At 47.5% G+C, this 18,907-nt stretch overlaps 7 protein-coding genes across 7 annotated transcripts; 4 read left to right on the top strand and 3 right to left on the bottom strand.

The window, feature by feature from the left end:
- Positions 1-873: 873 nt before the first annotated feature.
- On the top strand, positions 874-1,354 carry ACHE_10283A (putative prefoldin subunit 1; the record flags this gene model as incomplete). Its single annotated transcript, XM_043277553.1, has 3 exons — positions 874-903; positions 960-1,126; positions 1,192-1,354. The coding sequence occupies 3 exons, from the start codon at positions 874-876 to the stop codon at positions 1,352-1,354; spliced, it is 360 nt and encodes a 119-aa protein (XP_043131403.1).
- Positions 1,355-2,719: 1,365 nt separating this feature from the next.
- ACHE_10281A (uncharacterized protein) lies at positions 2,720-4,580 on the top strand (the record flags this gene model as incomplete). Its single annotated transcript, XM_043277542.1, has 3 exons — positions 2,720-4,198; positions 4,252-4,317; positions 4,371-4,580. The coding sequence occupies 3 exons, from the start codon at positions 2,720-2,722 to the stop codon at positions 4,578-4,580; spliced, it is 1,755 nt and encodes a 584-aa protein (XP_043131402.1).
- Positions 4,581-4,900: 320 nt separating this feature from the next.
- On the bottom strand, positions 4,901-5,937 carry ACHE_10282S (putative mitochondrial carrier protein; the record flags this gene model as incomplete). The annotated part of the gene is made up of 2 exons (XM_043277531.1): positions 4,901-5,820; positions 5,883-5,937. 2 exons carry the CDS (start codon positions 5,935-5,937, stop codon positions 4,901-4,903), a joined length of 975 nt encoding a protein of 324 aa, XP_043131401.1.
- Positions 5,938-6,784: 847 nt separating this feature from the next.
- Positions 6,785-7,962, top strand: ACHE_10280A (ceramidase; the record flags this gene model as incomplete). The annotated part of the gene is made up of 4 exons (XM_043277520.1): positions 6,785-6,877; positions 6,946-7,132; positions 7,214-7,730; positions 7,782-7,962. The coding sequence occupies 4 exons, from the start codon at positions 6,785-6,787 to the stop codon at positions 7,960-7,962; spliced, it is 978 nt and encodes a 325-aa protein (XP_043131400.1).
- A 273-nt stretch (positions 7,963-8,235) lies between these two features.
- ACHE_10279S (putative toxin biosynthesis protein) lies at positions 8,236-9,759 on the bottom strand (the record flags this gene model as incomplete). The annotated part of the gene is made up of 4 exons (XM_043277508.1): positions 8,236-9,124; positions 9,192-9,300; positions 9,354-9,492; positions 9,562-9,759. 4 exons carry the CDS (start codon positions 9,757-9,759, stop codon positions 8,236-8,238), a joined length of 1,335 nt encoding a protein of 444 aa, XP_043131399.1.
- Positions 9,760-11,211: 1,452 nt separating this feature from the next.
- On the top strand, positions 11,212-12,375 carry ACHE_10278A (uncharacterized protein; the record flags this gene model as incomplete). Its single annotated transcript, XM_043277497.1, has 1 exon — positions 11,212-12,375. The coding sequence occupies one exon, from the start codon at positions 11,212-11,214 to the stop codon at positions 12,373-12,375; it is 1,164 nt and encodes a 387-aa protein (XP_043131398.1).
- Positions 12,376-16,476: 4,101 nt separating this feature from the next.
- ACHE_10277S (uncharacterized protein) lies at positions 16,477-16,951 on the bottom strand (the record flags this gene model as incomplete). Its single annotated transcript, XM_043277486.1, has 3 exons — positions 16,477-16,675; positions 16,738-16,861; positions 16,915-16,951. 3 exons carry the CDS (start codon positions 16,949-16,951, stop codon positions 16,477-16,479), a joined length of 360 nt encoding a protein of 119 aa, XP_043131397.1.
- Between the last annotated feature and the right edge of the window lie 1,956 nt (positions 16,952-18,907).

The following is an 18,907-nucleotide window of genomic DNA, read 5'->3' as shown; positions in this document are numbered from 1 at the left end:
GAAAATCATCACCAACGGTTGCTGCATTACCTGCCAATTCGCGCAGAGGACTTAGAGAAGGAACATGTCTCTCGCTGTATGGCCCATACCGACTGGAGCACGCTCACCCTGCTCTTTCAAGACGATTGCGGTAGGCTTGAGGTAGGAGATGTTTCCAACCCAGGCACTTTTATTCCAGCTGAGCCTATCAAGAATGCAGTTGTCGTTAATGCAGGAGACGTCTTGCAGATATGGAGTAACGGTACGTGCCATGTCATGTCTGGTTTGTACCGGGAACTGGCTGACTTCGACACAGATAAGCTCAAATCCACCAAACATCGCGTGACGTTGCGGCATCTCTCAATCTTTTTGATGACGAGAATCAAATGACTCGCCAGCGCTTTTAAAACCCTTTGTATGTGGTGATACGGATGCTCTCATCGAGTGCATTCCGTCGTGCATGAGTGAAAAGGAGCCAGCCAAGTATGAGCCGACTACCGTGGCTGCCTATCACTTAATGCGGATGGCGACGTTGTATTAATTAGCGACATGTTATTTATATAATGTTGAATGACAATGTTTGTCAATCTGGGTGGGTAGAGATGGAGCAGGAGTAGGTAGCTGAATACCCTAAGCCCTAGCCATGGTCCCAATATAGAAAGCATCCACCTCACCGCCCGGACATCCCGCAGAATGCGTTCATCTCCTATCTGGGGTCAAAGAACACCTGGGCAAAACAACCCTTTATTCTAATCATTTTGGTTTAGATTATCACTGGAAAATCTGGCCTGGCTACCTTCCAAGACCGGTTATCTTTCGACTTTAATAACCTCTCAATACCGCTGCAATCATCCATTCCATTCTCCTTGCTCGACACGTTAACCCACCTTCACAATGTCGATTCCCAACGAAGCTTTGCAGAAGGTAAACACTAATACTTATTATGACAAGATTTTGGAGCTGATATGCATTGGTTATAGCTATTGCAAGAAATCGAGGCCCAGGCCATCACCTCGCAGCAGCAACTGAACATCACCAAGGCGCAGATCACAGCCAAGCAGAAGAATGCCCGTCTCCTCGAATTGACATCGAAAGAGCTTAGCTCGCTGCCGAAGGAGACCAAGGTGTATGAAGGTGTGGGCAAGATGTATGTTTACTGTTCTAGCGTATCCTTTTTCTCAAGTGGCAAGTTGCTGACAGGTTCTACAACAGGTTCATCGGTGTCCCGATGCAAGCTGTCGACAAGCGCCTGTCCTCTGAGAATACCACGTTGAAGAACGACGTTTCTGGCTTGGAGAAGAAACTGAACTATTTTGAGACGACACATACGAAGGCCCGCGAGAACCTGGAGGCAATCCTGAAGCCGCGCAAGTAGATAACCGGTGGTTTTGCGGAGACAAGTCCGACTGTTCGGGCTGGTTAAGGGATACTTGATCTAAAATATATGCATTACGAGTATCTGATGGATAGGGGAAAGGAAAGAACATATGAAGGGGAGACGGAAATTGAGGCAACGTAAAGCCTCCTGACAGCCACGCATGTCGTTGGCTTTGTCACTTTACGCGTTTTCTGGGATTGACCAGAGAACCGAGCTGTTAGAAAGCCGCTCAGATACCCGCGATTCGCTTTATGCACATGGCCGGCGCATATGCAAGAACATGTACGGCGTCTGATTTTGGCTGGATAGTATTGTCCGCCCAGAAAGACTGCTAATATTTACTGGAGTGAATTAGCCAAACATAGATATAATCATAATCACGAATGACAATGCAGCATTTTTCACTGCATCATACTTGCGATCCGGTGCAAACATGATCTGTATGCGGCGTCATGTGGCTGTGGCAGATGAGATCCAAGTCACTCTGGGTGGTCAGTTGTTCCGCATCGATCCATGGATGGGCCTGAATCATTCCCTGGGTCTAAATAGCATATCTACAAGTATATACAACAACATCAACATTGGAGAAAAACATATCTGTCTACTTGTACTCTGTATGCGCCGTACAAAAAAAAAAGGCATTCCCGGTAATATCAATGCCCCGCAAATCACGGGCCACCACATCATCGTCCCTCAGCGGCTACACAGTAAAGCCACACTTTCGGACGGAAAGGATCAATTCCGTCTAGTTTGATAGGATAGAATTGAGCAATGACTGTACAGAGAAGAGTCATAATGGAATATCCAGGCACCTAGAGATAACCGCCAGCAATACTACAGTGTATAGGCAGCCAGCAGCAGTACAGCCACAGCTTTCTGCCAGTCGCTGATCGCAAGGCTGACTGGTTACTCTGTACCGGTCCATTTTTCCTGTTGTTCGTTTGGCTTTGACTGGCCATAGAAAAAAAAAACAAAAGAGAATTAAAATAAGATAAAATAGAAGAACCCGGCTTTAAAACCCTCCAGCCTCCCCTTCGGTTTCTTTCTCTTCCTTCTCTCACCTTTCTGTGTTTCATCATTGGCACGACTCCCCTTCAGTCGAGTTGTGCTGGTCATCTGTTTTCCAGCGTGTTTGTCCTTTTTTATTTTCTTTTTATGCTATATATCCCTTAACCGAGCTTTCTTTCATCCCATCTTATTTCCTGTTTTAACCATTGTTTGTCCTTGTGCACTGCATACCTGACTCAGTCACCCCGCCTGACCGATAACCCGCCACCGAGTCTATCAAGGCCATCACTTATCTCTATTTTCTTCTCTTCATTTCAAAATATATCCAGCTCGAAGACAATACAAGATATCAAAATGCCTCGCTACCCTGCTATGTCCATCGTCTCCGAGAGCGAGACAGACTACTCCGACACAGATATCTCCATCGAAGCCCGTTCCCCGCGCCGACGTACGTCATTCAGAAGACGCTCTGTGTCCCGCCAGCGCCAGCCCGACTTTAGCAACGCCTACCTGAGCCCGGTCGTCCAGGACATTGGTGGTCTACAGAGGTCCGCCTCGACGGGTGGTCGTCGACCCAACCTGGCCAACCGCGACCATCATCGGGAATGGGCGCGAGAGCGGGAGCCTCCTGCGATCGTGGTAGATATCAATAACAACACCCATCGCGGGCCCCACAAGGGCCGGCGTTCGCAGCCCCAGCTCGAGACAAGCGACTCAGACGAGTCTGAGGATGAGTCCATGCTGCGGAATCACCGACGGGTGAAACCTACCTCAAGGAGACCCAGCCCTGGCGTCTCGCGGGAGCGGGAGCATCCTCATGAGTATTACCGGGAGCACCCGTATCCACGGGAGTACCAGTATGCTTATGTCCCGCACCCGCCCGCCGCGCCTGTCGCCCCTGTCCCTGTCGCGGCCCCAACCCCGGTCCCTGCTCAGGCTCCACCTCAGGCCCAGGCCCCAACCCCACGAGGCTACTCGCCGTGGGGTCGGGAGCACGAGCACCCACAGCGAGACTACGACATGCTTGTCGACCAGCGACTGCTGCAGCGGAATGATGCTCGACAGGACATGCAGCTTATGAAGCAACAGGCGGAGATTGAACGGTTGGAACGGGACCTCGCACGCCGTCGCGAGGAGCAGGAAGCCCACAACGATGAGCGTCTGGATCATCGCCACGAGCACCGTCTCGTCCGCGAGGAAGACTTGTGGTACGAAGATGAGATCAGTGAGCGAATGAGGCGACTCGAACGATTTGAGAAGAAGGAGCGAATGGAAGAAGAGCGCTCCCGGGCTGAATACAACCTCAAGATGAAGCGCTTCGAAGAAGCAGAGCGCCAAGCGGCGGAGCAGGAAGAGGTACAGGCCAAAATTCACGAAGAAAAGATGAAAGAGCTCCAGCTTCGAATCGCAGAGGAGAAAGAGCGCGAGCGCATCCAAGCCAAGATCCAGGAGGAGAAGCTCCAGGAACTTAAGCGCAAGATGGAAGAAGATGAAGAAAAGGAGCGCATCAAGCAGGAGATCCGCGAGGAGGAGGCCAGGAAGCTCCTCCAGGAGCAGGAACGTGCGGCGCAGGAGGCCGCGATGAAGGAGGCTGCTGTCGCAGAGTGGAAGGCCGAAGAAGAACGGCGGATTGCGGCTGAGCGCAAGGCCCAGGAGCTCAGGGATCAGGAGTTCAAAGAGAGGCTGAGAATGGAATTTGGCTACGATGAAGGAGCAATCCAAGAACTCATTACCAAGAGCAAGACGCCAGAGCAGCCTCCGCCTCCAGCTCCGCCGGCCGAGGAGGAAAAGAAAGAGGAGAAGGAGCATCACCACCGCCCAACATGGATTAAGGTACGAGCATTTCCATACCTCATTGTCAGAACTACGTCTCAATGTTATACTAGGTTCACCGCAAGCATCTCCTCCCGGACACGCTGATAGCCTATCGCCTGCCATGGGACTGGGACGAGGTAAGCTCTTCTCCACCCAAACCTTCTACACGATTTCATACTGACAATCGCAGATTGACCCGAACTACATCATTATCAAGCAATATATCTCCGAGGACTTCCAAGATGAGCTCTTCGCACACACCAGACGTCTGCGCGACGGTAGACTGGTCGCGCAGGATTCCAGCTCGCTGACGGAGTTGAAAGTCAACGACCGGCATAAGGACAAGATGTATCTTGTGCGGAAGAAGAGCCCTGGCCGTCGTTCGTGGATCTTCACATGATTGTTGAGGTATATAAATTTGCGGTGCACTTTTTGATAAATATATATGTTGATTTCTTTTGTTTGGATTTTTTTTTTGTGATATCCGTTTCCTTCCTTGAGTTGGGATTTTTTGATGAGAGCAAGTAAATGATGATATGATACAGCATGATTGAAATGAAATGTTACACTTTGTTCATTGCATATCATGCACATTGCAAATGACCAAGATAGACCGAAACAGACCGTTACTCCGTAGATCCCATGCAAAACAAAGCGGCGAACAGCCCAAAGACGTGCTGGCATAACCAAAACTCAATCGTATATAACCAACGTAGACCATCACAGATGGATCTGATTTTGAGCAGCCCAGTGATTCTCAGCGCGAAGGATAAGCTCCTCATACACCGTCCAAGCAAGGGCCGAACTTAATGCCTTCCTTCCAATACGCAGTCCGAGTCCACCAAACAGACTGCGCACACCGTCTTCACGGGTCATCAAGCTAACTGCACGAAGCATATTCCCATACTTTCCCGGCATAAGCTGCAGCCGGGTCTTGACGGCATCAAACGGGTTCGTGATAGTCGTAGCCAAACCAGCGGCCAACCCACCCGAGACGAAGTTAATCGACGAGGAGGACGTCGTGGGTACATCCCCGTTAGGGGCAGAGATTGAAGCGAAACGGCGCTTCAACTGCTCATAAAGCAGAACGTAGAGGCCAGCATATGGTGCATCACGCGCGGCGGTTGCCCCGAACCCTGAGAATAGACCTCGCATCCCCTCTGTACGGACGATATCCCGTCCCGCCCCGTACAAACTGCGGTATGCGTAGTAATCAGACTCGTAGCGCACCTTGATCACAGTGACCGGCATCATGATGAACCCCGCGGCTACCCGAGCCGCGGCCCCTGTGGCTAGGTTCCCCGAGTTGGAGAGTTTCGGGAGAGCAGAGATATTACCACCATTGTTTTTGGCAACGAGAATCGAAGAGCCATTCTGGGCTAATCCTTGTCGTAGGGCATTAAGACTCGTGAAATACAGGGCTGACCCGAAGCCAGTGCGGAGTGCGGAGGGGAGAGTACCACGCCATAATCCGCGGATCGGATTCGAGGAGGAAAGGATGGCTTTGAGGGTTGGGAGGAGGGCGGCGGTTTGATGAGATTGCTGGACGCGGGTTTTGAGAAGGTCGGCTGGTTGAAGGAGAATGGAAGATGTAAGGCCGGAACAAAGGCCGGCAGCGAAGTGGAAGGTGGATTTTGATGCTATCCGGAGACGGCGGGGTTAGTTGAGCGGCACATGAGGAGGGAAGGGGAAAGCGACGTACATGTAGAGGGTTTCTTCACCTGCGGCGATACGGCATATGCAGCATTATTTGACATTTCTTGGAAAGCTCCGCAGGTTTGTCCTGGGAACCTGCGAGGTTTGGATGGAGGTGGGATGAGTGGAAGTGTGAGGGGTTCAATGGTGTTCCATCACAGAGCAACAAGGGTTATGGAAATCAAATATTTAATGTTGAAAAGATCGACCAATCATGTATAGAACAAAGAGCACATCTCAAATTGTAATGCTTGTAGTTCTTGAAATGTTGAAACTGCGGTGGATGTCATAAGAGAAGTTGAGGTCATGGGGCAGGCGGCCTGTGATTGGCCAATGGATCTATACAGGATACAGGGCTGTAACATTGTACTAGTGTTTATGCACAAATAGTAATGCTTGATTATAATCACAAAAGTCCAGGTTAATGAAGAGAATATCAATTGCTGTATGTGGCTTAGGAGAGAATCTTATAGTATTGTATGTGCAACTATGCGGAATAGTCCTCCATCTTCTACCACTGTCAGTATGAGATATCTCAGTTTGAAACCATCAATGCTTTCTCTGACTCTACAGAATACTCTGCATGGTTCTCCATACAATTAATTCCCCTCAATAAAGTGTGCCTCTTAGCATACCAAGAATGTAAGTACACCAACCACCGGCAATCCGCGCAGTTCCGGGCTGACCAATCAACGTCCCGAAAGTCTCCCAGTGTCACTAAACGACGTCACATGTTCTGCTGCAAGTTACCAACCCAGAAACGGAAACCATTCTCACCCTCTCGTTTTCTTCTGCCTACCCTTTGTCTTCCCCGGGTTATCTTCCTCTCATCTCTCCGCCCTGCTATTTCAACAGAGGTAGACAATCCTTCCTGGAGAGACTGAGAGAGACAGCGACCATCCCTCCATAATGCAGTGGCCCTCCCTGCCGTTCTATCCGTACCCGCCTTCCAAGGACGGGTACTGGAGTCCTGTTACATCGACCCTGAACTGGTGCGAAGAGGTATGGAACGCATGTCTCTAGGCTTTGTGTACTCATTTTGCTAATGGATTGGTTTTTGGCATTGACAGGACTACTATGCGACCATCTACGCCGCCGAGATCATCAATACCTTGACCAACTTGTTGTTTATGTGGCTCGGCGTCAAGGGAATTTTGAGCTGTCGCAGGCATAAGCATGACCAGATTTTCCTTATCGCCTACTGCGGTTATCTTGTCGTTGGCACCGGGAGCTTCCTGTTCCATTCGACCCTCAAATGTAAGTGTCCCGGATCCTTCGGAGTATGTAATACTGGTGCGCGGGAAAAACAATCCATGCTGACCGCGTTGTGATATTAAGATCCCATGCAGCTTGTCGATGAGCTCTCTATGATTTACACCACATGTTTCATGGCCTATGCGTCCTTTTCCTACTCGAGGCCAACAGGCGTCCGTCTTGCTCTGGCAATCTCTCTGACCTCGCTCGCCGTTTTCATCACCCTTTACTACCATTACCTGCAAGATCCCGTGTTCCACCAGAATGCGTATGCGATTTTGACCGCCGTTGTGATCTTGCGGAGTATGTATACCATGGAAAAGACGCTCCGTCCGAAATGGCGGGGTACCCGCGAGGAGGATCGCCTTACACGCGAAAAGCGGGGCTTTCCCGTTCTTACTAGGGAGCAGCAGCACTACGAGAACGTTCGTGATATGAAGATTCTCAAGACTATGTGGTATATGGTCGGCTACGGATTGAGCATGTTCCTTGGTGGGTTTGCTATCTGGAACCTGGACAACATCTTCTGCAGCCAGATTAGGCAATGGCGAAAGACAGTGGGTCTCCCCTGGGGAATTTTCCTCGAGGGTCATGGCTGGTGGTATGTTACTTATCTTTCTAATCCTTGACTACAAACTGATAATGTCAACAGGCACATCATGACCGGTGTCGGTGCGTACTTATATATTATTTGGGGAATTTGGCTGCGCCATTGCTTGAACGGCCGTCAGGAGGAATACTACTTATGGTGGCCTCATACTTGGAACATTCCTGAAGTGATCTGTATCAATGACAGCCAGCACGAAAGCGGATCGGTGAAAAAGTCGAACTAAAGGGTATTTTCTTGGGAGTGATCTTGTCTGATTTTTTATTAAAAATGATTCTCTCTAACGTTGTTGGAGCCAGGAGCTCCAGAAGAAGTCTTTAATGCCTCACTAAGCGCATCCATTGGACTTTGCCGGAACATTGGCATTTGAATTGCCAATCTATTAGCTTATATACCTGGTCTATATATGCAGAATAATACCAACAAAACAAGTCCTAACGCACGATGCAACATCTATACCTTAGCGTAATGTGTATGACGTGTATGACGGGCAGAATGTTCACAGCTTGGACGGTGTCTTCTTGGGTTTCCTCATGGGAGGAATATGTTCTTTCCATCTCGCATCAACGGTCACCTTCTGAATCTTGGACTTCTTACTCCACTCAGCCCTGAAAGCCTGATCTTCGTCCCGCCACCGCTGCAGCTCCTGACCCAGCCAGCTACTACCAGCTTCAGCGCATTGAGCGGGCGCTTCTTGTGCCACGAGATGCCCTATCTTATCGAGGGTGACGTCGCGCACTCGCCCAGTTTGAGCACCGCCGCTCCCGCCGACACCAGCCCCCGTTGTGGCCATTTTCTCCGCATTAACCTCCGGGAGAGAGATATCCGATTTAGAACCGAAAATATATAGAACACTAGGTCTGAGATGCGGCAGCTGCGCAAAGATCCGCGACGTTTCTGGCCGGTAGAACGGGTATGTGTCTAGCGAGCTCGGGTCTAGATCGGGATGCGTCATTTTGTTCACGGGGGTATCCGTTCCAGGTGGCCTGTCGTAGTTGGGTCGCGAGTATGTAAAGACTTCCTGGTGGAGGGTACTGGTTAACGTGACGGGGTGGTTCGCGTATCTGTCCTTGGCGTCTTTCCCTTTTAGCTGCGACTCCTCGAGTGGGTGGATCGCTGTTGGCAAATCACGGAGACCGTATTGCACCCAGCGCTCTAGAACGCGAGGATCCCAGGCTTGGTAAAATGGGCTCTTTTCATATGATTCTGCGGCGGCTTTGCGCGAAGGCCAGATATCTCGGCGATAGGTGGAGAGTTGTACAGTTTTGGCGATTAGGCTGGTAGGCTGGGAGCTTTGGGATTCGTGTGTGCTAGATTGGCGTTGGATGACGGGGTCTAGAAGGATGATGGTGTGGAAGAGACGGGGATGGATTAGGGAGAGTTGTGCGCTGTAGGATGAAGTTCAAGAGTTAGTCGATGTCATCTAGAGGCGCTTCGTGAATGCAGGGAACTTACATATGCGCACCGCCCATGCTATGTCCGATCCCAATAAGAGGTCGGGGCATTTCATCGCGCTTCATGTTGATAAGATGAAGGAGATCACGCGGGTGATCGAACCAGCTAGCTGTTCATTGTTAGATGCATGGAATCCTTGCCATCCCAACGCGATGGACGTACGGTCATTCCCCAGACGGTCCTCGTTGATGACGCTGCTCCGGCCTTGATGCGCTACATCGGCCATCCAGATACTCCGGATGCGAAATCCATTTGCTTTCGAGCGTTTGTATATCTCCTCCCAAAGAGGCTCGTAGAGTTCCTTTTCGCCAAATTACCGTGTCAGCTTCTCAGCTTCCCCTCCTTCATTCGGGATAAGACTTGATCTCACCTTGGGAAACCCATTAGCATGCGCTCCGATAATAGTGACATCCCCCAGCTGTGGATTCGGATTATCTAGTGGAATATATTGCTTCACGGCCAGATATAGCATCTCTTCCTGTTCGTTCGCCGTTGCTGCTGGGTACTCTCGGATATGCTCGCCAGGGACAACATGTTCGACGATGCGAAAGGGGCCGGACGTAGCCATGATTCCGGAAATATGGTATCAATTAAGCTGTGAATGGAATGTAGGGGGAGGGTATCCCGGGAAATATATACTTGTATTCAGCGCGCTGTGCATGGTATCTGCCGTCCAGAACACTTAGTACGGGGGTATTTCCCCACGGGCCGTCGCTGATCTCTGGCTTCCGACGAGCCGAGGCACGGAGAAACAGAGACAGCCGCGGATGGTCGATTTTATGGCTGCACATCGACTTTACCTAAGATATGAACTGCCTATTCGTATGAAAACCATCATTGTGATCGCTATTTGTTCAGAGATTTAGAGTTGCGGCTCCTCGTGGTTGGTGATCATTATGTTACTACTTGTACACAGTGATTAAGACATGCTACAAGACATTGCGACACAAAAAGAAAGAAAAGTTGTAAACATGGACATTGATGGACGATACTAATCAATTGCCATCAATACAATTGCTACTTCACACATGTGGTTGCAGATGACGAGGCCTCGTTTTTTGGGTCGCGTGTCACGTTCCTGCTGATTAATGGCCTTGGCGGTCATGTGACTAAAATACAGACGGAAACGGCCTGTGTAAAGTTTCAGTCCGCGTCACTAATTTCAACTACCTTACATGACTTCCCTATCCATCGAAACGTCTATGGATTTAATAAAAACCAATGTACATGCGATTGGAATATAGATTCTAATCAATTGATTCAGAGGTGCTATATTTGGTACCTGTATGAGACAGCCAATAGCTACCTGAAGTTGTTTGCCGGCAAAAATATATATATTTGTTGCGGAATAAATTAGGGTCACAAATCTCACATATAGATTGTTCTTCAGCACTTGCTGGCTACTGATAAAAAGATACAATGGAAAAATAAAAGGCAGTGAGATGATGAAGGCTCAACATTACTATATAAACAGTTTCTGGATGCTTGTTGAGTACTTGCTAATCAGTTTGCTGCTGTTCCTGAATTTGAATCCGCTGCCTCATAAGTGTAACGGGCTAGGCCCGAAAGGCACCTCGAACCATAAATGGTTCTCGATTGAAGCTATTCACAAGAGCGTGCCGAAGTCAGGTGATCGTAGATCACCTGATCACGAGTATATAAATCCACCGCCAGCGTGTCTTTCTTTCTTTCTTTCTTTCCTTTCCCCAACGAGTTCTTTTGTACATATCTATATATTAGATAGCAAGGCTTCGGCCCATTACATTAGAACTCGTTCGCCCTCATCTATCTACTTATTTATTGAACAACGGATTACGCATCGGATTGAACGCGCAACGGATCGTACATCGCACACTGGACACACTGGACACACTGGACACACTGGAAACACTGGACACACTGGACACATTGAACGATTGGACATACCGGATAACTGGATACATTGGACATCGGATATCAGACATCGAAATTCACGGATAGTTGAGCTATTTACAAACAAATCAATAGTCAAGTCAGTCATATGACCACATTTTCAGCGGAAATCAGCGACCACGAGTCAAACGACCAAACCGACGGCAACATGGGAGACAATATACACTCAGGAGGGACCACCACTCCTGTCCCACAAGATCTTGTCGCAGTTATTGCAGGACTTCAACGACAACTGCAACAAATGGAAGAACGGCGGATTGAAGATCTTCGTCGTCTCAAAGAAGAGTTGACGAGCCCACCCAGAGAGCCCTTGCCACAACCGACTATTGAAGAGATAGCCCCCCAACCAATGGCGGACCCTGTTAGGAGACCTCGACCCAAGCTGACAGACCCAGAAGTCTTTGATGGTCGAAACCGAAGTCTCTACCGTCCGTTTCGAAGCAAGCTGCGCGCTAAACTTGAGGTCGATAAAGAAGCCTTGGGCAATGCCTATGATCGTATGTGGTATGCTTTTGGCCGTCTAACAGATGGGGCTGCTATGCAGGTGCTGCCCTGGATGGAGCGGTTTGCTAAGAAAGGAGCTACTGAGAGCCAGCTGGACGGAATGCTTGATCAAATGGACTTCATCTTTCTGGACCGGAATCTGGAGGAGAAGGCTGTACGAGACCTTGCAAGCTTGAAACAGAACAACAAGCCCTTCACAGTCTTTCTCACTGAGTTCAACCGACTACTCATGGAAGCTGATGGCCATAACTGGCCTGAAAACACAAAAAGGTCCTACCTAGACAATGCATTAAACCGTGAGATGAACACACGCCTTGAAACTGTTGAAAAGAAAAATGGATTTGAAGACTATTGCCGCCAGCTACAGCAGATTGCGGACCGGATGGAGAAGAACCAATTGCGGTACTCACGGAACAATAAGCATACCACCTCAACTTCTCCAGCTCACCCTGTGAATACCACCCGTGCTTCCTCTCCACCCCAAGATATGGACTGGGAACCCACAACAACAACTTCTGCACGCAGCCAACCTCGACGCGTGGCTAAGCATGTATCACGAGAAGAAATGGAACGCCGCAGACAAGAACGACGTTGCCTTCGTTGTGGTGACTCCACGCATTTTATCTCCCATTGCCCCTACGACAGTCCTAGGAACAGTACCCGCATGGCTCGCTCACACATTCATGGGCCGGAACTCGAAGATGAAGAAGAGCAGTTGAGGGAACAACCCAAGCTGGGAAAAGAATAGCTCCTGCAAAAAGTCTCTTGCAGGAGCACCACCAGCAGTTGATGGATCTACCTACATGGCGACCGGCCCCAGCAGCTCAGATAGACCTTCAGAAGGAGTGGAACGACTTCCGAAAAAGAGTCAAGTTTGACAGACCTGAATTCAGAGTATCCGCATTAGTCAATGGAGAACAGGTCAGCAGAACGTTAGTGGACACCGGTTGTACTACATATGGTATGGTTTCTGAGAATTTTACCCGAAAACATCAACTGGAGCGTGTAACCATCAAACCACGAACTATCGACGACTACAAGGGCCCAACGGATGATTGTATAAGGGAGGTAGCGAAAATCTCATTGAACGTGGGGGAAACCACCAAAACACTGCATGGCTGTATGTTGTTCCTAAACTGGGTAGGGGACTCGACATGATTTTAGGCCTTGCATGGATAGACGACCAACAAGTGTTTATCGACCCGAATGGTCCGAAATTGCGCTTCACAAATGGCATTGTTGTTAGTAGCATGGAAGATCAACCACAAATGGATATCCAGCCCATCGGGGCGAACGCTTTTGCACTATGGAACCGACAAAAGAAAAAGGACAGCAGCGTACAGATTTTCGCCGCAAGTTTAAAGGACATTGAGAAAGCATTACGACCCAAATTGCTGACAGACCCCCGCACCAAACTACCACCTCATTACCATAAATTCCTATCAGTATTTGACCGGAAGGAAGCTGACAAGCAACCACCATATCGAGGACCAAATATCGACCATAAGATTGAACTCAATAAGAACGCTGATGGAACGACCCCTGAACCTCCATGGGGCCCCCTTTATAATATGTCAAGGGATGAACTGCTTGTGCTACGGAAGACATTGACAGAGTTGTTGGAAAAGAACTTCATACGTGTTAGCAATTCGCCTGCTGCAGCACCTGTATTGCTTGTCAAGAAACCTGGTGGAGGCTTGCGATTTTGTGTTGACTACCGAGCACTGAACGCCATTACAAAGAAGGACCGCTACCCCCTACCACTAATTAATGAAACATTGGAAAGAATTGGGAAAGCAAAATGGTTCACCAAGTTGGATGTTATTGCTGCTTTTCACAAGATTCGTGTCGCTGCCGGCGATGAATGGTTGACCGCATTCCGAACTCGATTTGGGCTGTTTGAATGGCTTGTAACACCATTTGGACTAGCCAATGCACCGAGCACCTTCCAACGCTATGTTAATTGGGTCCTACGAGATTTCCTAGATGAATTTGCTTCTGCTTACCTTGACGACATCTTGATATTTACGGATGGAACATTGTCAGAGCATCAAGAGCATGTCTGCAAAGTATTAGGCCGTCTCCAAGAGGCTGGCTTACAGATTGATATTGATAAATGCGAATTTGAAGTGAAGTCAACAAAATATTTAGGATTCATTATTGAGGCAGGAAAAGGTGTCAGCATGGATCCAGCAAAGGTTGAAGCAATCATGAACTGGGCTGCCCCTACCACTGTGAAAGGTGTCAGGTCATTTTTGGGATTCGCGAACTTCTACAGACGTTTCATCCGAAACTATTCTGAACTTACAACTCCACTAACAGCGTTGACTCAAAAAGATAAACCCTTTGTGTGGGATGATAAATGCAAGGAAAGCTTCCAACAGTTAAAAAGGATGTTTACAACGGCACCAATCCTCATGCAATTTGATCCAGACCGCGAGACTGTCGTCGAGACTGACTCATCAGGGTGGGCCACTGGTGGCGTACTTTCACAGTATGATGATGATGGTGTATTACGACCTTGCGCGTACTTTTCCAAGAAAAACACTCCTGCAGAGTGCAACTACCAGATTCATGACAAGGAACTTTTGGCGATCATCAATGCATTGAAAGAGTGGGAATCAGAGCTCATATCAGTGGTAAATTTCCAGATACTGACAGACCATCGCAATCTCCGTTATTTTACTACCATGAGACGACTGAATGAGAGACAGATGAGATGGGCAGATCTATTGAGCCGATACAACTTCACACTTCATTACCGACCAGGGAAGCTTGCAGGGCGCCCTGATGCACTGTCTCGACGAGAGCAGGATGTTCCTGTATTGGGTGATGAACGGCTAAAGCATCGCGAACAACGACTATTCGATCCTGAGATCCTCAAGGACGGACCAGTGGAAGGAAGCAGCAAAAGAGGACTAGTTGAAGAACCCCATCCTATTAATGTGTCCCGGATCCTTCTAGCACCAGTCGGCATGGAGCCCTATAACAGTGAGCCAAGCGCACCTCAAGGATATGAACAGGCGAACGAACCTACCAATCTCAATAGTGAGCGACCATCGTTGGAAGAGCTACTGGATATGACTCTTGATGAACATTGGGCTCGGGTAGAGCCACTAGATGAAAAGTATGGTCGTATACGAGAAGCAGTGCAAGTAGGAGCACATCAATTCCCACGTGAACTGGGGATCAAAGCCTCAATCTCAGAATGCTCTATTGAACCGAACAACCGCTTGTGCTACCGAGGCCGGCGATGGGTCCCTGACATTGAATCTCTGAGGACAAGGTTGCTACAAGAAACACATGACTCAGTACTTACAGGCCATCCAGGGAGGAGCGCAATGTATGCTATCCTGGCACGAAGGGTCTACTGGCCTGCAATCTCTGAGGATGTCAGACGATTTGTACGGAACTGTGACAAATGCAGTGCCAACAATGTATGGAGAGACCGCCGACAAGGCCTACTGAAGCCTCTACCAATTCCAGACCGAAAATGGAGATATATTGCAATTGACTTCATCGAGAAGTTACCAATCTCAAATGGTTATGAAAACATCATGGTTATTGTCGATCGCCTTGGAAAAGGTGTCATCCCCATACCCTGTGAGAAGATCGACACCTACACAGTAGCACAGAAGCTTATTCAGAGTTTCATTGGCTATCATGGCATTCCAGCCAGTATTGTATCAGACAGAGGAAGACAATTCACCAATGAGATGTGGAAGCGTTTTTGTGAGCTACTGGGGATCAAACGACAATTATCAACTGCCTACCACGCTGAAACCGATGGCCAAACTGAGCGAATGAATGCTACTATTGAACTATTCTTGCGCTCATTCTGTGATCACACACAATCGAACTGGGCGTCATTGCTACCAATGGCACAGCTTGCAATATGCAGCCGGGATGCTGCCTCCACAGGTGTCAGTCCATTCTTCCTTGACCACGGCTACCACGTCGATCCCTTTCAGTTAGAAGAGGATGTTGAAATCAACCTTTCAGCACCAGACCTGGGCACCATGCGTGAACGAGGTGAACGAATTGCAGCCAAGCTAAGGGGAGCTCTTGACATCGCCACAACAGAACTGGCTGTCGCCCAACAGAAACAAGAAGACTATGCCAATCGTCAAAGAGATGTCGCCCCTGAATACCAGGTTGGGCAGAAAGTCTGGCTTGACCTGCGCAATATACAAACAGAACGCCCTAGCAAGAAACTGGGAAGCAGGCAGGCAAAATTTACTGTGTTGGAAAAGATTGGATCCCACACCTACCGCCTCAACACACCAGGCACAATCCACAACGTGTTTCATACAGCGCTCCTCCGCCCAGCGGCAATGGATCCCTTCCCTAGCCAACGGAAAGATGACTACCAACCTCCTGCAGAAATGATCAATGGGAATGAAGAATATATGGTCGAACGAATACTAGATGAGCGTTTTCGACGGTGGGGACGAGGCGAAAGACATGAGTTTTTAGTCAAATACATTGGCTGGCAGGAACCGGAATGGAACGATGCGAGGAACATGGAGGATACCATAGCATTGGATGACTGGGAAACCTACAAAACGATGAATGGGATTGTTGTCCAATCGGCCTTGAGTATACCAAATGAGCCACCCCACGCCGGGGGCGATCGCGGAGGCGACGAGGAAGGGGGTAATGTAACGGGCTAGGCCCGAAAGGCACCTCGAACCATAAATGGTTCTCGATTGAAGCTATTCACAAGAGCGTGCCGAAGTCAGGTGATCGTAGATCACCTGATCACGAGTATATAAATCCACCGCCAGCGTGTCTTTCTTTCTTTCTTTCTTTCCTTTCCCCAACGAGTTCTTTTGTACATATCTATATATTAGATAGCAAGGCTTCGGCCCATTACAATAAGTTCCAGCTCTAATTGCTCATTTTGAAGCTGTTTCAAGCGAACTTCTTCTTCTTTCCTTTTGACTTCTGCCTCCAGGTCTCGTAATTCTAATTCTTGACGGCGTTGTTCAATTGTCAGTATGTTTGTTGAAGCCACTCGGCGAAGATTCCGTGATGAGGTTGTAGATCTAAGTAGTTATCAACTAGTCAGTAACTGCTCAAGAAGCACTTGACATGAAAGTATACTTACTCATTATCAGCAACCTGAGAAGAAGAACCTCTTGAATTTTCATGTGAGATTTCAAAATTTTGACTGCTTGCTTGCCTCTCTGATTCAGCTGTTGAAGATAATCGCTGACGTTTATGGCCTCTTCCTATATTAAATTAAGTACTTGTCAATTACTTAAGAAGTACTTATATAACTTACTTTCCCGACTCATGTGTCGCAGATAGTTTGCCTCCATTGTAGAAGCTCGATATGAATGATGAATATTGAACTGCTGAAAATTATGATATTGAAGAATATCATCTTTGTCAAGTTTTGCAGAACTAAGATAGTTAGTGTTGTATCAAGCAGTTGATGAGTAGTTGGTAAGTACTTCCGAGCTGCTTCAGCCAAAGTCAAATATTTCCCTGAAGCATATGATTTTTGGTGTGATTGCTCAACAGCATTTGTATGGTTTCGTAGAATATTAAAATAATGTGGCTGAATTTTTGAGCATGATTCATTTAGACCTGCCTTAATAACTGCACTCTTTTTTTGTATGGCCCAGGTCTGGACTGCTGGCGATTCATATTCTATTCGATAGTTAGCAAGTACTTATTGAGTGGTTTATTACCACTTCAATACTAACGTATCAGTAGTTTAATCAACTCATCATACTCAGCCTCTGACTGGCAATCTAGGAGACTCATCATGCGACTCCAAAGGCCTGATCCTTTATTTTTAGTCCCAATTGCCTTTAAAATTGAGCGTTGAAAATGAACACGACAGAATATGATAATATGCTGTAACTGCCATGTAGGATCTTGGTGTTGAGGATCAATTTCAGAAAGATATTGCCCAAGCCCTGATTACTTAGTAACTGCATCAAAAGTACTTCAGGAGTGCTTACCTGTGTACTGTTTTGTGTCCATATCAACAATAATACCATGAATCCCAGATCCATGAATTGGATCAAATAGAACTGGTCGTCCAGAAACCTTCTCAATAAGATGGAATGCTCGCTTGAAAAGTAAATAGTAACCTTCAGTAGAATCCTCACTGGTAAAGACTCGAAGTAAAGTTATGACTAGTTGCCAAGTGGTTAGCAAGTAGCTCTCAAGCAGTTATGCAGATACTAACTTTTGCATTGATCTGGCATGAATGTTGCAAAAAGAACCTCATTCATCTCTTTGGATCGAATTCGCTTGAAAGACATATCAATTTCAAATGAAGATAAAGTTGATAATAAGTCAATCTGATCCTTGAAGGCACAAAATACCATTGTACCTTGAGAATCATGATATTTCTCTTGAATGTATTCCTAGGCACTTCATTAGCATTCTAATAGTCATTCAATGAGGCAATGGATGATTAGAACCACTTACATTGATTAGCGAATCCCGGTTCTGTAGGAATAGCAACCCATTAATATCCTGTCCATTAGGGTATGAAAGAAGTCGTTGTTTCTGGATAATTGTTGCAATTCGGTCTTTATTACAGAAGCTAGAGTGGATCTCTGCTAATGTAGAAGCACCATACTGCTGACAAAATGCCTCTAGTTGTGGACTTCGAAGAAATTGTGCTAACACTAGTTAGTATGTATTATTCAATCACTTGAGAACCAACCACTTACCTGTGGTCAAACTCGGGTCTTGTATTTGTTGGATAATCCTTTTAACCCCTTGTAAAATTCGTTCTGGTGCCTTGCTTGGTGGTGGAGGTGGATGCTGGTGAATTCCATGGGATGTAAAGAGGATATATGGACATTCATTGATATCAACTGGCACTAAAGCAGTAAAAATAACACCACAGGAAGTATGCTGTAGTCTGCCTGGCCCCTGAAGGTGATCTCGATCTTTAACCAGTTAATAGGTGATTGACAATCACTTAAAAAACACTTACCGCAATACTTTCGTCGGGATGCTAATGATTCAAAAACACCACATTCTTCAGTTGGTGGCATAATATCATGATTAAAAAGGTCCTCAAGGAACTGTAGATCAATTGATGTATGGCCTTGAATAGATCCTCGATGATGTTTTGTTAAAAACTCATTGGATCCATTACTACAGCCAATATATGGTGGAAATTCACCATGGACATTCTATGACTAGTTAGAAATCACTTGGAGCATTGTAAAAAGATTTAACCAACCATTTGGGTATGCCGCTTAAAAACTGGCTTGCAAGTTGGAAGCTGGTCAATGCATGCATAA

The sequence above is a fragment of the Aspergillus chevalieri genome, chromosome 1, assembly GCF_016861735.1.
Source record: "Aspergillus chevalieri M1 DNA, chromosome 1, nearly complete sequence".
NCBI classification, from domain to species: domain Eukaryota; kingdom Fungi; phylum Ascomycota; class Eurotiomycetes; order Eurotiales; family Aspergillaceae; genus Aspergillus; species Aspergillus chevalieri.
Note: the sequence above shows the minus strand (reverse complement) of the source record. Positions and strands in the feature narration are given on the sequence as shown.